This window comes from Dermacentor variabilis, chromosome 6, assembly GCF_050947875.1.
Source record: "Dermacentor variabilis isolate Ectoservices chromosome 6, ASM5094787v1, whole genome shotgun sequence".
Classification (NCBI taxonomy): Eukaryota; Metazoa; Arthropoda; class Arachnida; order Ixodida; family Ixodidae; genus Dermacentor; species Dermacentor variabilis.
The window spans coordinates 113,822,655-113,838,754 of NC_134573.1; the positions used below are offsets into that span (position 1 = coordinate 113,822,655).

Sequence of the window (16,100 nt, forward strand, 5' to 3'; positions counted from 1 at the left end):
CAATGACCTCACACCACCTGTGTCCCGGCAGCGCCGCGTCACTATGCTGCGCGATGCTATTTTTATGCTCTGCTTTCACTTTCTCTCAGCTCTCTCTCCCCCAGCTCGCCGAAGCGGCGAACGTCAAGAGAACCCCAGCGAGGTTCTAACAGCTCCAGTGTTAAAATACAGCGGCCGAATTCATAAAGGTTTTCGTTCGTAGGTGCTGCTTTTTAATGGTGGATCGCAGTGACTAGTAATATGACCTACTTCACTCTTGGCTAGCACGAACGCTTTAGTGTAACAGCTTTCTGTGAATACCGGCCCAGACTTCTTATCTTTAGTTTTACAGTTGATACTTTAGTTGTAATGTATTTTGTGTTTTCACAAAATACATTAAATTACTGACATTATTTGTGCGGTTTGACTTTGCGTCAAAATTTGCATGCGAATTGGCGAAGTATGTCAAGGCGTGATCGTGTTCTAATCACAGAGAGTGGTGATATTGTATACTGTATATTGCCTGTATGTTGTCTCACCCACCCAATGTTCCCATGTACAGGAGCCTGTGAGTTATTCGAATAAATTCGAATAAATAAATAGAAAAATCTGCTTTCCAAGGCCTGAAGATAGACCGGCTTGTCTGCTGGGACGAATTGCAACACAGCCTATGTGCACCATGCAGACCTCGCCGTCCTGCGCAATAGTGTTCCCACACGTAGAAGCCATGGTAGTGCGGCTGGAATAGAACCCGCCGCTGTGGGATTTCCGCAGCGAAGCACCGCGTCCCTCACATTGCGCAAACATGGCTCCGGGTGTCGTCAGAACGCCAGCTGAGCAACCGCAGCGAAACGCTAATCGCACCGAAGCAACGCGGGAACGCGTACACGTTAGATGGGGATATTGCTCGGTGTGCGGAGCACACTGCAGCTCGACGCCCGAGGTGCCCTATCGTGGCGCTGCGGGAACAGCAGGCCGCGGCTAGTTGACAACGCCGACAAAACCCTGTGGTTCAAAAGCGCTAAGTGGACGCACACATCGTGCCCGCCGTGAGCTCGCCGCAGTACAGGAACGTGGGGTCGACGCAAGGCGACAGCAACAAAAAGGCCTTGTTCTACATCGACATGTTTGCACAGCGCAAGAGACGACGACTGAAGGAAGAACACAACACAGCGCCTCTGGTTGTGTTCCTCCTTCAGCCCTCGGCTATTGCACTGTGCCAACATGTCGATATAGAATCACCAACTCACCCAAGCTTCCACCTTATATTGTTGTTCTGTAACCGATGCAGCCTGCCCTCATCGAGTTCTCCTGTTCGTGTGTCTACACACGCCTCACCGCGCGTGTTGCCTTTGTTAGCTACACTGTAAACGAAAATAAACCCACCTGGGAGTTTTTAAGAGGTGATGTGCCCTAAAACCTCCCCTCTCAAATATTTACTCCGATGTATGGGAGCAAAACAGCGCCATCCCCTCGTTTCACTCCACTGGCTAGCTGCGGGAGTATTAAGGCGACATGACGCGATTTTACTCCGCTTAAAAATCTTGTTCTCCCGTGAAACTCCGACAGGGAGTTTTAAAAAAACTCCCATCCGCCGATACAGGTTGGTCACGTGGCGCTTCCCATGAGGCTGTGCGCCTCGCCAGCGACCGGGCGCGTTCGGCGGAGCGGGCAGTGCCCATGGCTGACGGTTTGTTTACGTCTGTGAAGTGTCGTTCCGCGACAGCGTTTCGTCAATTTGTTTCCCGTATTTCCTTCCAGAAAGTGTTATTGGCATGCCTGAAGCTCACTGTATCTCAGCATCAAGTACATTAGCTGTGATCGCTTTGCTGACAACGATGATTGCAAGAACCACGTTTTCAAGTGCGGAAAAAGGCTTAGGTATACCTCGAAGCTGCTCACTGGCTCGTGATGTCGGCTCACGTTCTGGCTGTGTTTTCGTGCTGCGTCACCCTGTCTTGTGTTCTTCAGTACGTGAAATGCGACTTCTATGACCTTTTAGTACATGCTGACAACGTCCAGTGTAGTGTTTGAAAGGACCGCGTAGCAATGGCAACAGTAGCCACTGTTCGAGCGACGACATCCGTGCTAGTCGCGCATGAATGGCGTAACCCAAGTTCGTTGCGGTGCTGTGTTGCCAGTGAGAAAGACCGGAGTACAAGCAACTGTTTTTATGTATCTGTGAACGGATATCCTCGCCCGAAGAAAAACGGTAGGACATAAGTATGCGTACTGAAAATAAAGCTTCTTATTGAGCGATGTGAATCGAATTGTTATCGCGCATATATGTTTTGATCACGTCGTTGCTTCCTATATTGCATTAACATTACGCTCTATCCGAGACATTGATTTAGACGCATGCCTGCTGGCTCCGAGTTTAGGGATTCACTCGACAGATCAGCGATGTAGCTCCTTTTCGCAACCGAGACAGATTGCTCGGACGCAGAGCAAGTAGTGCGGTGTATATAATGTATGACTGCGCATTTCTCGGTGTTAATTATGTCGGCTGCTGCGGGTCATGCTCAAACGTAATAATTTCTTGCTACGCTACCACTATATCGCAAAAATTTAATTTTGCTATGCAACACATGCACTTACATTTTTCTTGCTTACTGTAACTAACGCACTACTTTTTGGCCGCGAACGCCGGCAGTGTGCGAAGTCGCTTCAGCACTCACAGAATGGCATGATAATTTTGAAAAATTACGCCATTAACTTTTTCTCTCTCACTATTTTGAATTAACAGTTTTGTGTTGCTTAAGGTATTCTGTTAATTTCAGAGAGAGAGATCTCGTATGAACGAGCATGTGAGTCGTAATTCTGAAAACAGCACAGCTGCTCCCTAGGCGGTTTCGAGGCACACAATATCGTGGCTATATATACTGGCACCGTTGCTTCTTGAGTATCGCGTGTACGTGTGATGTCTTTCAAATTTCTGCATTAGGTGTTTCTGAAATGTTTATGTATGTCATGATATATGTGCTTTCATTGACTTGTTCCGTCGAATTCGACGCGGTCTCGTGTGCATATTTCGAAATTTGACCAGCAGCCTCTGCATGTAAACATGTTCGCGCAAACTCACGCGATGGCTCTTTTTATACTCCCATTGCACCTCGAAAGAACTCCGTCAATAGCAAAGCAAAAAATAAAGAAAAGGCAGAAAAAAAACTCCCATAATTCCACGCGAAAATTCCGCTCGTACGGAGTAAAAATTCTACTCCGATCATACGGAGCAAAAAAACTCCGAACCGGGGGGTCGCTATAGGACAAGCAGTATACTCCCACCTCGGAGTTATTTCCGTTTACAGTGTACATGCTTAGGTATGAAGTTTACTGCGGTTGATGCCGCCGTAAGAACTGCGAGCCTCACACTTTGCGTAGCATTGTAACATATTGCTATCGCATTCAGCGCTTCGCCAAACGAAATTGTACAGTGCCTGCCTGTACAGTGCATTCGAACAGAGAAGCCTGGTACTGCAGCCCTTACGCTATTAGGCCAAATAACATTGTATTTCTGACATTGAACACCAAGGAAATTATTTAAAATTAATTAACGCGTTATAAGGTGTCAACATGTCGACTGATTACGAAAATAGTGCATAATGCATATCAGGCCGCGTGCCCTGAATTCCGCATTCTGGGTATGTGCCATAACATGTAAACCATCCCCACAATGAAGACGCCGACACGAACCTTTGCCGATCGTCCGTTGTGGGTATGAGTCAATATTATGTAAAGCGCAATCATAATGAACACGCTGGCACGCTTCTTGGCCAATCTTCCGTTGTGGGCATGTGCCCTATTGTGTAAACCACATCATAATGAAAACGCGGACGCGCATTTTGACCGATCTTCCTTTGTGGGTATGTGCCATATTATGTAAACCGTCATCATAATGAACACGCGCGCGCGCATCATGGCCGATCTTCGATTCTGGGTATGTGCCAGAATATGTAAACCGTCACCATAATGAACACGAGGGCATGCTTCTTGGCCGATCTTCCCTTGTGGGTATGTGCCATAATATGTAAACCACCATCTTAATGTGCACGCTGACACGGTTCTTACTGAATCCCCCATTGTGGGTACGTGCAATAATAAGTAAACCATCATCATAATGAAAACGCGGACACACATCTTGGCCGATCGTCCGTTGTTGGTATGTGCCATAATACGTAAACCGTCATCATAAAGAAAACGCGGCACGGTATTGTTTCTTGGCAAGTCACCCGTTGTGGATATGTGCCACAGTATGGAAATCATAATCGTGAATAACGCGTGGCGGCCGTCTTTAAGGAATAAATTTTCGTAAAAGCAGTAAGCAGAGAACAGTCTTTGAGATCACAGCTGTTCGCATATTGATATACACTTAGGACCACCTTTATAATAATCGAACGCCTGCAGACCCACATTTCGTTTTGCTTTGACGTCTGATAAATTTTCAAAATAGCTATTGGAAAATTCTTCTCTTGTTGCTATCGTGTCTCATTATTGTTTACTTATTTAAACACCACCATTGAAACACTGTTTGTCTCTTGCTGCTGTCATCCGCCATTACTTGTTATTTCATACGGTAATTTTTTTAAGTATGTTTCTTCGCTAACTAAACCTGATATTTCAGAAGTCGAAGTACATCGCCTTTGATGCTTTGTGCGTGCAATGAAAGCCGAATTTGTATCTCCCAGGTAGCATAGCTATGAAATGTCTCACAGGTTCCTTAGCGATGAAATATCGCACGTATTTAGCATGCCTCGCGAATTTCTGCGCTTCGGTGCCCTCGATGTCGGTACATGTGGCGGAAATGAAAAGACACTGTTTTCTGCGATTCCAGCAGTCAGGAGTGAAAATCCGGCTAGACAACTTGACTGTCTCGGCATTTATCTGCATGCAACGGCCGCCGCAGGTATTACACTTCTTCTGTAAGAAAAAAAAAGAAAAAAAAGGTTGTGCAGAAGCCGTCAACGCTAATGGTAAATACAAGCAAATGAGCGAACGCTTCGAAATAGCTATTTACTTAATGAGGATAATCATGCGCTTGCTGTTGCAAGGTAGCTAGTACAGTTTGATCTGTGTGTTTGCGAGTCTGGCCTTTCGGCACGGCAGAAATTTATCGTCTTCATTCCATCAACTAAAAGGATGTAGTGGCACGAATTGAATGCCCAATTAAAATTTAACATGTATGAATTGAAAGTAGACCTAAATATAAAGTATGCGATTTCCAAATTCTCGTTTGATGGCCAGTGATAAGATGCCGACCTCATTACTGCGAGAGTTGACGTAAAGTTCTGCCGAAACCCGCAAGGTGGACAGATGTTCGTAAGCAAAATGAGACATCCACCCGATCGTAGCATGCTACGATTTGGTGGATGTCTCATTTTTAAAAAATTATTTATCCCTGCGCAAGAAATTACAAACCACGTGCGCTGCGGGTGACATTTACGATACCGCCATTATACGCGACGGTGTGGCAATTGCTTTCTGTTGCTGTGTTCGAGCTCTGCTGCTTCATCCTCACTTTCAGCCGTCACATGGCTGCAGGTACGCAATGCATGAACGCTTGTGGTGCTTGTACGCGAATGAAAAAAATAAATCACCGCCCATTCTACTCCGTGAAGATGGTCGAATGGCGGAATTGCGTTAGTTACACCGGCTGTCACGCCATGCAAATCAAACTTCGCAAGTAGTCTACAGTCTAGGTCCATGGGTTCATTATTCTTGCACCTAAATTTTGCTTTTGCGTGCTTCGCATGCTGAGCATGATTTAGGAGTGCTTTGTCGTGCGGTTCCCCGAGTGTTTCTCCTTTTGTTTTTGCGCGCGAGGTTTCTGTCTGCGTTCTGCCGTGCTTTTTTTTTTTTCGCTCGCATGTTGCTCCTCCACTTTTTTGCCCAGACACTCGCTGTAGGCAGCTGCTGTCTCAGGAGTACGCACTACTTGTAGTCTTCCCATAGTTGTAGCTGGGACGGAATGTTGGAACCAGTAATTCAATGCTCCGTATATTGGGCACAAGGCCTACCGCTGGACATGCAAACGCTGCAATTGTTTTCGGTTGGTTGGATTGGTTTGATGATTGACGCGGCTGCCGGCATTTCTTGCTGGCGCAAGAAGGGCTGGCAGCCCCGCTTCTAGCACTCCTAGTATCGCGTCTCAATACCTCGCCACTGTTCTTTGGCTGCAAGCGCCAGCATAACATTTGTTTCTTTCTCGGCAGGGTGGAATCAATTGCCGATAAATTTCATGCCGATCTGGCTCGATCGCCGAAAACGCACCATGTGACAACCGTATAAGATTCAAGTATAGGGGTTCCCCCTTTCCCCCTGCTGAGCTCTTCTGTTCTTCTCGAACTAGGTCACGTGGCCCTTTTTTAGCGAAGTCCGATAACAACGGCGCAGGGGCTGCATAAAGCACTTTGCTGTAAAAAAAAAATGAAAGAAGCTTAAGCTTCTCCTTTTAGACTGTAACTCGATGGCACTCAAAGATCCCGGTGCTTCTCATGCTTCTTAGCAACTGCAGCTTATTTAACCGTTATATCTACCGGTAAACGCTGGCAGCGAACCCTATGCACGAAGGTGAGCTTTTGGTTCTGTTTTGATGGTGTACAAGGAACCGAGGGAGCCGCGCCGTTCCTATTGAGACACACCTCAAACAGCAGCTGCAAAGTACTGCCGCATTAAGAGGGACTTGTGTTTCAGTTTCTGCGTAATAGAATTATGTTTTCTCGTATATTCAAATAACAATCCGACGCGATCATGCCTGTAGGTTGCGTGTAAGTCATACTTTAGTGACGCATTTTACTTTGAGGAATTCAATTGTTTCAGTAACTTAATTATTTGCACTACACGGAGGGCCTGCGTGGTTGGGTATGCGTGGTTCGCAATGATCACTCGTGGAACGACGGTCGACGCTGGACGCGGGACGCTGGATGCCGACGTCGGATGTTTTGCGACACAGGGACCTTAACGCTGTCGCGTTAATATTTCTACAAACCATCACCACGGCCGCTGGGGAAAGAATGCTGCAACTTCTTTTTTTGTTTCTTTATCCAGCGTCTGGGCCATCACTCCAATGTAGGCTGACAAAATATCGCGTCAGACGTTCGCGCGCCCACAAGTAGGTGACAATAGGAAATTGCATATTACAGTAAGCCAATTATTCAATCCTAGATTGCGGTACGGGTTCTTGCAACATGAAACAGAAAGTCATACGAGACACAGCAGGAAATGAGCCCGGGCTCCTATAGCCAATGAAAGCTGTGCAATAGACGTTTCTTTTGTCCGGGCAGCTTACGCTGGAGTGCGTATAGGAGCACCACCAGCGGCGTCGCATCTCGACGGTGCACGTGGTCAGCCTGACGAGAAACCGTCGGTGTCAGTCAGTGACGAGTGAAATTTCAGATAATCCTAGCTGAACGTCGACTGTCGATTCCACTCAGGCTAGTCAATGTACATTGTTGCTCAGCAGAAACGCTAATGTGCTTATAGTGGCGTGGCCACAACGCTAATGCCAGCAGCGCAAGGCAGAACGCTGTCCTGGCTGCGCCAATGAGCTGATGACGGCGCGTCTACGTCACTTCGTTGTTGCTGCAGCCGAACGCACTCTTTGTCTCTGGAGGCCCTCTAACCCTCTTCGCACGTGGTACACATGCGCCGTCAAGCGGGGAACGCATGACAACGGTGGTGGCAACGGCGGCGTCCTTGCGCCCCGAGCGTCCGTATAATTGGTATCGTGGAACTCCTCTACGATGACTACCGAAGTACGCGAATAGCCAAAACGCGCCAACGCTGAAGCTTGTGCTGCAGCCAGGCTCATCTATCGCGCTTCTCTGTGGACATGCTGCGCAATCTATTACCACCACTGCGAAGCTACCCAGTGAACCAAGCTGGCGTCAGGGAGGTTCATTGTAGAGAGGCATGTGCCACATATCCAGTGCCACATACGCAGTGCCACATACCCAGTGGTCCCCGGGGCACATACACAGTGACATATAGCGAAGTTGGCCTCAAAAGCATTCGTTGAAGAGCAGCACATACTCAGTGACACATGACCGCGGTAACGGTCCACATTTCTAGTCTTCTCTTTCTTAGGGATCGGATGCACCACAGAGCGACTTGCGCTCGACGCCAAACGCGCTCGTCAATGCACACGCACCTGGATGTGCGTCTATAGAAATTATCAGGGCGGAGGGGGTGCTATATACACCTCTAGAGCGTCCTGAGAGCAACCCAGAGTGGGGCGGCGTTCCGGTGGGGTATTGGCGCATAAAACCCTATATTTAATTTAAGACACCGAACCTCTCGGGTGATTTTGCGCAGCTCGTGAAATACCGTAACATGTAGGAAGCGCATCTTACGCCGTCCTCCCTGGAAAAAGTGCTGCTTTCGTTGGTTATTCCAGCAGTGCTACTTGTGTAACAACCAAACCTGGCGGAACTCAATGTACAGGTTGATGAGTGCACTGTATCTATAGTGGTGATGTTGAGAAGTCATGGATCGGTATAACAAGCCACGCTAGGAATAGAACGAAAAATTCGACAAGGCTTCTAGCTTCCAGCACGTTTGTACAAATCCCCAAATTTAGTTCACTGCGGATGCGTTTCCGTTACCTTACAACGCGTACCTGAGAACATACTCCTCGCCAATAAAACAACATCGCTCAATGACTATGAGACATGATGTTACACAGGCAGGAAAATGTAGAAGCAATGAGGGTCGAGTGAGTCGGCATGACCTCGTTATGGATAAACAGTGCAAAGGATAAACTTCAAGTGGGGACAGAACAAGGCGCTGGCTTTCGACTGAACTTTTCGCAACAAGCAAGAATATATATGAAGGATACAGCCAAGGTCACAAAGACGAACATGAAAAACAACGAGCAACGACCTGCGAAAAGCAGGCGAAAATAAAGGTCAGGACTCAACGCCTTGTCTTGTCCTTTATTTCTCCCAGTGTAAATGTTTTGCTGGCGCTGTTTATTCAACACAAAATGTATATGCTGTATTTAAAAATGTGATGCTATATACTTACTTGCAGTTAGCTGCAAAAGCAGGGTTGCTGTCATCGGGTATTTCCAGGGAAGGCGCCAGCAGACGCCACGGGAGGACGGAGGCATCCTAGTGGCAGCTGCAAAAAGAACCAGCAACCGCGTTTAGCTTTGTCGCAACGTTGTTAGCCACTTTCCTGCTCAGTGATCAGTGAAAAAGAAACTGCACTTCATAGGTTTTCCATGGACACCTTTGGCTCGTTCGAGCTCATATCTGACCGAACATATTGCTTAAGGGGGCTGAAAGAAGGAATGTTCGACGGGATATATAACAATAATTCAGCTAATTCAACTGCAAGAATCCTGAAAGTTTCTCCACAAAACTGATCTGATAAATGTTTAGATCATAAACTATAGCCACAGTACAAAACAAGTGCTTATGTGCGACTTGTTATGTGCCCTTTACACACATTTCCTCGATCTGGCGGTCCTTTACCTTTACGACTCTTAACAAAATGGCTAAGGAAATATTTCAAGGCACAAGACGATGAAAGATTTTTGCAGCGTCAAAGTTGGAATGGAATAAAAAGAATTAATCTACTGTCATGGAAAGTGCATCGATTGTATGAGGTGCGCTGAGACTGTGTGTGGGACTCTGCGCAGATACGGCAGCGTAAGGACAAAGAGAGAAGAGGGACAAAAAGGAAGGAAAGACAGGTAGGTTAGCCAGTGCAAATACCGCCTGGCTACTCTGTGCTGGAGAAAAGGGTAAAGGGAATAAAAGGAGAAAGGAGAGAGAAAAAAAAACGAAAGAAATTCACGAAGTAACGTGATGTTACGCGCAACAACAGTCAAAGGTGATCACACAATTCACAGACCCTTAAAAACTTCAGCGAAGCCCTTAAGGCCTCGAGTGCCGAAACCCGTCTGGACCGGTGCCCTAGATCGTCCAGTTTTTCGAGTGCGGTCACGAGCACTTTTCTTGGCACACTGTAACGTGGACAGTCACAGAGGAGGTGCGCGATCGTCTCCTCGCAGCCGCAGTTATCGCAAGCAGGGCTGTCGGCCATTCCAATGCGGAAGGAATAGGAGTTCGTGAATGCCACGCCGAGCCATTTTGCGATCTTTTCATTGAACGTATGTCAAATGTGCCCACGCTGTTGAAATTGCTTCCGCATATGTAGAAATCCTGCAGAATATAGCTGACAGACTGTCCAATACAGAACATGTACTATAAACAGCCCCGTCTAGATTACCTCTACTAGATAATTTCTGCTCATACTTTTATAACAGGTGTGTCGTAACGTTACCGAAAGTCTTAAACACCGCCTGTGGCATATACCACAAATATGCTTATTGAGCAACACTAAGTAGCATAATTTGTCGTCCCAATTTACTTTTTAACAAAACGCATACTTTTTATGCATTGAAGCTAAGAAATAGTTCAACCACGAACGGTATTTCGTCTCACAATTTTGGCAACGCATATTTCACAACTAGTATCATACTCAGAATTTATTACGCATGCCTTGAGAATTCACCGGCTATGATTCGTAAGGTAGTATTATATACCGTAAAGCAATTAATTCAATGTTAAATAGCGAAATTGTCATAATAACTCAATTATATGTTTCGACATTTCGTGAAAATAGTGTTCGCCTGTTAAAGTAGTGCAGTTCAAGGAGTACAATTTTGCTGCATGCATGCCACAGGTCAGTTTTGAAGTGTTTTGGTAACCCCCCAGAAAAAGACATCACCATAATGCAATCGCATAAACCATTAGCTGGCGCACAATCTGGACAACGTATCCGCAAAGCAAGTATTCTAATAATGCTGTCCCCACACTGATATGGAGTTATATTGTCAAGTAGCTTACAGCCTGTTATATGACCTGCCTATCAAGCACGCAAAAACTGAGATTTCCCGAGTTTAATTGAGAGCGAATGTAATTGAGGGAAATCACCATGGTGCAATGATGAGCTCGTCTTCCGCATTTGAAAAGCATATCCATTCTAAATTTTCTACTAAGACTGCCGCTCTGAAATTGATATTTACCGGTGCAGACCAGTTGCATAGTAGACTTTTCGTGATCACATGTACTGTGGATACTGTATTGTAATTGTCAACACAGAACGGTGGGATCAGGCTGCTAATAGCTTATAGAATGTATATAAACACTACGTTGATTCTGAACGCCCTTTGGTTGTTAGGGGGTTTTAGGTCCCAATGCTAGTCACGGGCTTTAAGGCACAACGAATTGGGGAACTCGAGATCAATTCCGACCAAGTGAGTCTTCCGACGCGCACCCAATATTCCCTAACGGGAGACCTTGTATGCCGCCTCATTGGCATGCAGCTACCGTGACCTCGTAGAAACTAGATTGTGGAATGTGCATAAAAATTATATCCCCTCCAAACACCATGCGATTGTTATGTGGTTTAGCGTCACAAAGCAATTCACGGGCTCTGACTTGCGGCAAGGACGCTGCTCGGGAATAATTTGTACCAGCTAGGGCTCTTTGACGAGCCGCGATTGCGTACTAACGATAATATTTGCATACTGCCTCATCGGAATGGGGCTACCGCGAACTCGTAGACAGCAACAAAATTCCGAAGCCGCTGCGTCAGCACGGATAGAGGTTTTATAAACACCATACTGAAACTGCCTCCTGGCGCTCTTGGTGCCTGCATATCTTACTTTTTTTTCTGAGCAAGAAAGGTAGTTCAAGTAACGAGATTGTGTGACAACTTCTGTGGCTGACGCCACGAGCTGTGTTCGAAGCTGTGAGCCAAGCTGTTGTCCGTATTGTTGGCGAGGGGCTGCTGCCGGTAAAACAAGCAATTATTGAGCTCATTATTATTGAGCTCAAGCTTATTAAGGACACGTCACTTTGTGACGTGTCCTTAAGCAGGTATTCACAGCAACCTGTTTGCAATCTCTGCAAAAGCAGCACATTTTGGTAATTCGATAAACCGTCCCGCTTATACCGTTAGGCAAAGCCACTCTAGCGTCAGTGCCTTTATAATGTCAACATATTCGAAGTACTATCACAAAGGCACTTTAGGTATAAAAAAAATAACGAAGGAGACACAACATGGCAATAGTGTGATGGACAAAACACCAGAAGATGGATGAATCCATGTTTATTCGAACAGGATGGCCCGAGACCTTAGTGAAATGAAGGGAAGGGAGGGTAGGAGTACCTGAATACTTATATTGACCCCGCCTATCAGCTTCAGCGACAAAGTTCCACAGTGCGATTGTTATTGGGCCGTGTGTGTCCGCCAGTAGGACATAGCCAGTCGTTGCAGATCCTCACAGTCTTGAGCTTGTATTGATCCGTCACGCCCTTCCTTCTTCTGTTCGGTGTTTGACTTGAGCTCGTTTCCACGATGCAACCACACCAACTTGCCGAGCTTATTGAGCTTTTCTAGACGGCAAATATGCAGCAGCCAAGTTAAGGCAACCACGAACGGTTATGCTGTCCAGGTTAAATGTGTAGATATTGCTCAAGTATAGAACGAAATCTGTAGTTCGGTGTTTGGCGAATTACGTGTGGCACTTGCTTTTCAGACGTGCGAATTCCCTGCCACTCACGTTGAGTGTGCCCTACGCATAATTAGCACAAGATGTTCTTTCCTGAACGCGCGTTATCTCTTCTTACATGAGCGAGCAATTTTAAGCTATAACTATAGCACTTAGCCAAGGAAAGACGCCGTCTGAAAGTTTGCCTCAACTTCCAGGTGCTTACAAGGTGCACCACCTCAAAAAGTGTTGGATGTGCAAGGTATGCGAGGGCACTATGGCGCCATCTTGAGCAGTGTATACGTGGGAGCTCGTTTTAGTTGCAAAAAAATGTCCACTCGCTGAAAAACGGCGACCTGAAGCGTTCACGCAATGTGTCAAGATACCCACGTCACAGTCACGTGATGGCGCACACTCATCTAATTTTATAAAGCAGTCGATTTTAGCTTTAAAAAAAATGTTCGCATTCTAGGATTCGAACTGCGTCCGCCTGGTTGGGAGTCGGACTCCCGAGTCGGACACGCAGCCGCTTCGCCGCACAGGCAAGCTTGCCAGGCGTGAATATAAGCTGGGTTTATATGCATGCCGCGCGGTCCTTCACATATAGCAATATTTGACGATTGTTGGTTACGAGTGTCGGCATGTTGTCGCCATATATATATATATATATATATATATATATATATATATATATATATATATATATATATATATATATATATACAGCGATCTGCTGTTCCCCAATATAAATCTGTATGCAATAGCTCCTGAGTGCCACCATGCGGCTGCTGCTGCCACCCCCCCTCCCACGCTCTAATTACATCACTGTCCAACAGATGGCGCGCGAGCTCATGCAGGCTTCGTTCCTCATTTCTGTCTTCAGCGTCCAGTGTGCTGCAGTAAGTTATGCAATGGATAATGTGCCCGGCTCCTAGTTGCTGTCGTGTGCTGAGCCGTCGTCGTTAGCTCAGGCTGGGCCGTCTTCTGAAGCTTGTGCTGGCCTGTCTTTACCACCGCCCCGGCATCCAGAAAGACGGCGGAAGACAGGTGTGGAGAAACCGCAAACCAATGCTGATCGCGCGGAACGCCAGACGGTGTGCAGCCGCAAACATGTTCGAGAAACGCTTCGTCAAGAATCCGTTCGGCTTGCATGTTTGCGTCGCTTTCTCGTATACCCGAGGCTCCTCAAATGGCACTTGTGGTTGCTCCGGATCGATGTAGGGGCGTTGGTGTAGCCTCATAAAGTTATCCCGGTGTACCTCAGAGGCGGACGGCGTCAGAAACACAGTAGGCTTGCCGAGCTGGCGAACCATAGCGAACGCGTCTTGTTTTCGCCGGGGCCAGTACTGCACGGTGTTGGATTAACCACGGAAGGGAACAATTAAGCTATCGCGTGGTACCCTTCAATGCGCAGCTTAAGTGTCCCCATGACTTTTGTTCAGGAACCTGAACCTCCGTCTCTTCGTTGCAACAGAATTGTTCCTTTTATTAAATTCAGACGCAAATAGAGGACCATCCCTACGCCCCCCCCCCCCCACGCCCCCATCCCTAAAAGAATATCGTATATTTAGTTTCATGCTGAAAGGCTGCGCGCGTAAAGTTGTACTTTTGCCTATTAAAAGAAAGTAAAAGCTGGATGATAGATGCGAAGCACACATGCGTCTGAGTCATTTCGGTTAAAAAAAGCTATTACATTGTTTAGGATTGTTTGAGCATGCCCCTTCGGACGCAAGGTCGTGAGCCACCCACTGCATCTTTCACCCTTCAACCGAAGACAGGAAGGAAACCTGTCTACAGTCAGGTTTAGCCTAACTTAATTGTGAGCTCAAAAAAAAATTTCCAGCATGTTGACGCGTCTTTAGGACGTTTCAGATGTATGGACATTAAATAACAGCTATTTTTCCACCCGCTGTCGAAATCATTCTCCACACTTTTCTTATTTGCAAACATCTGTGCGCCTGCATCAATGTGCTGCATAAAAGTGAAATTTTCGATACTTACATTTTAATATGCATCGTGTGCCTGTCTGCGCTGACTGTCTGCGCTAAAATATCTCAAGCAAACTTACTCATCAAAAAGAAAAGAAAAGAAGGAAAGCAAGAGAGAAAGCTTTGCTTACCATAAAGCATCGCATGTACTTAGGTAATTTCCCCCAACACCGCAAGCAATACTCTTTATCTTTTTCCTAGCATAGTTACGCTCCGAATGAAGCAAAGAGTAGGATAACCAGTAAAAATTATTTTGAAGCCACCAACACGCAAAACTGGGTTAGAAAACACACACACACACACACACACACACACACACACACACACACACACACACATATATATATATATATATATATATATATATATATATATATATATATATATATATATATATATATATATATATGCAGTTTTAGGTTGCTCAAATACAAGTAACAAACCACATAACAGACAACTATTCATGAAAAGCCTCAGTGTGCTTTTATCGTTGATTTACGTTACAGACTGCCCGCCCAAATTATCTCTAAATAAAATGTTATCTTTATTCAGTTTATTTATTCTTATGTTAGAGACTTGTTTAGAGCAATATTAGCTCTTTGTTTCGCTGGTTAAGCTCTGCGCCAACGGGTGGCTGGACCGTGGAGACGAATCAGGTACGTCTACGCTTAAGTTCCTTCATCAGTTTGAGTTTGTGCCTGCACCGTTCCGTCGAAATGCCCAGCTCGCCTGTGCTTACCGGAATACCAGACACGTTCGGCGCTGCGACCGAATGCTCGCAACGCACGCTGCTTCGATAGCTCTCGCTTGGGGTCGACTGCCAAGCATCTGGCGGAGAGTTTGGAGAGCCTTCGCGCGCTAGCTCCTAGGGAACCGGAAGTCGACGACACGACGTGCCATCATGACGCACAGCCAATGATGGCGGAGCTTAGCTCCGATCACTCGCAAACGAGTTGAGGAGAAAATGCATGACTATGGAGGTGGTAACTTGTAATCGTCCGTAGCTCTGTTAATATGAGACGTTTCACTCAAATTGTGATGCGAATGAGTAACTTTAGGTGCACCCTACGAGTCTACAAAATTTGTCCGCACCGTTTCAGGGGCCCTTTAAGTGACTCAGTCGCTGCAAGTCCGAACGTGTGCAAAAGGTCAAAGTACCTGATGACCTGTGCCATTTGGAAAGACTGTAAACCAACGGCCTAATTCACAAAGTTTTTAATTCGCAAATGCCATTAACCATTTGCCAGCCACCTTCTTCAATAATATGTCTAACGGTACGATTCACTGGTCCTCGCTTTTACGAGCAGTTGTAGCTCATTAACACTTAATAACGCAGTCACAAGAAAGATCGTCAAGTTTGCTTCGGTGCGTGTGTGTGTGTATGTGCGTGTGTGCGTGCGTGCGTGCGTGCGCGCGCGCGCGCGTGTGTGTGTGTGTGTGTGTGTGTGTGTGTGTGTGTGTGTGTGTGTGTGTGTGTGTGTGTGTGTGTGTGTGTGTGTGTGTGTGTGTGTGTGTGTGTGTGTGTGTGTGTGTGTGTGTGTGTGTGTGTGTGTGCGTGTGTGCGTGCGTGCGTGTGTGCGTGCGTGCGTGCGTTTCTTCGGCGATGGCCCGTTTTGCTTCTACGATTTGTA

At 46.4% G+C, this 16,100-nt stretch overlaps 1 protein-coding gene across 2 annotated transcripts in view; it reads right to left on the bottom strand.

Annotated features, from left to right (window-relative positions):
* LOC142585057 (uncharacterized) overlaps positions 1-16,100 on the bottom strand; it is a 210,338-nt gene that overhangs the window by 120,916 nt on the left and 73,322 nt on the right. For both annotated transcript variants that reach the window (XM_075695516.1, XM_075695515.1), the window contains exon 2: positions 9,001-9,096. In XM_075695516.1, coding sequence (XP_075551631.1) covers positions 9,001-9,085 — 85 coding nt within the window. In that variant the 5' untranslated portion in view covers positions 9,086-9,096. The remainder of the gene's footprint in view (positions 1-9,000; positions 9,097-16,100) is intronic.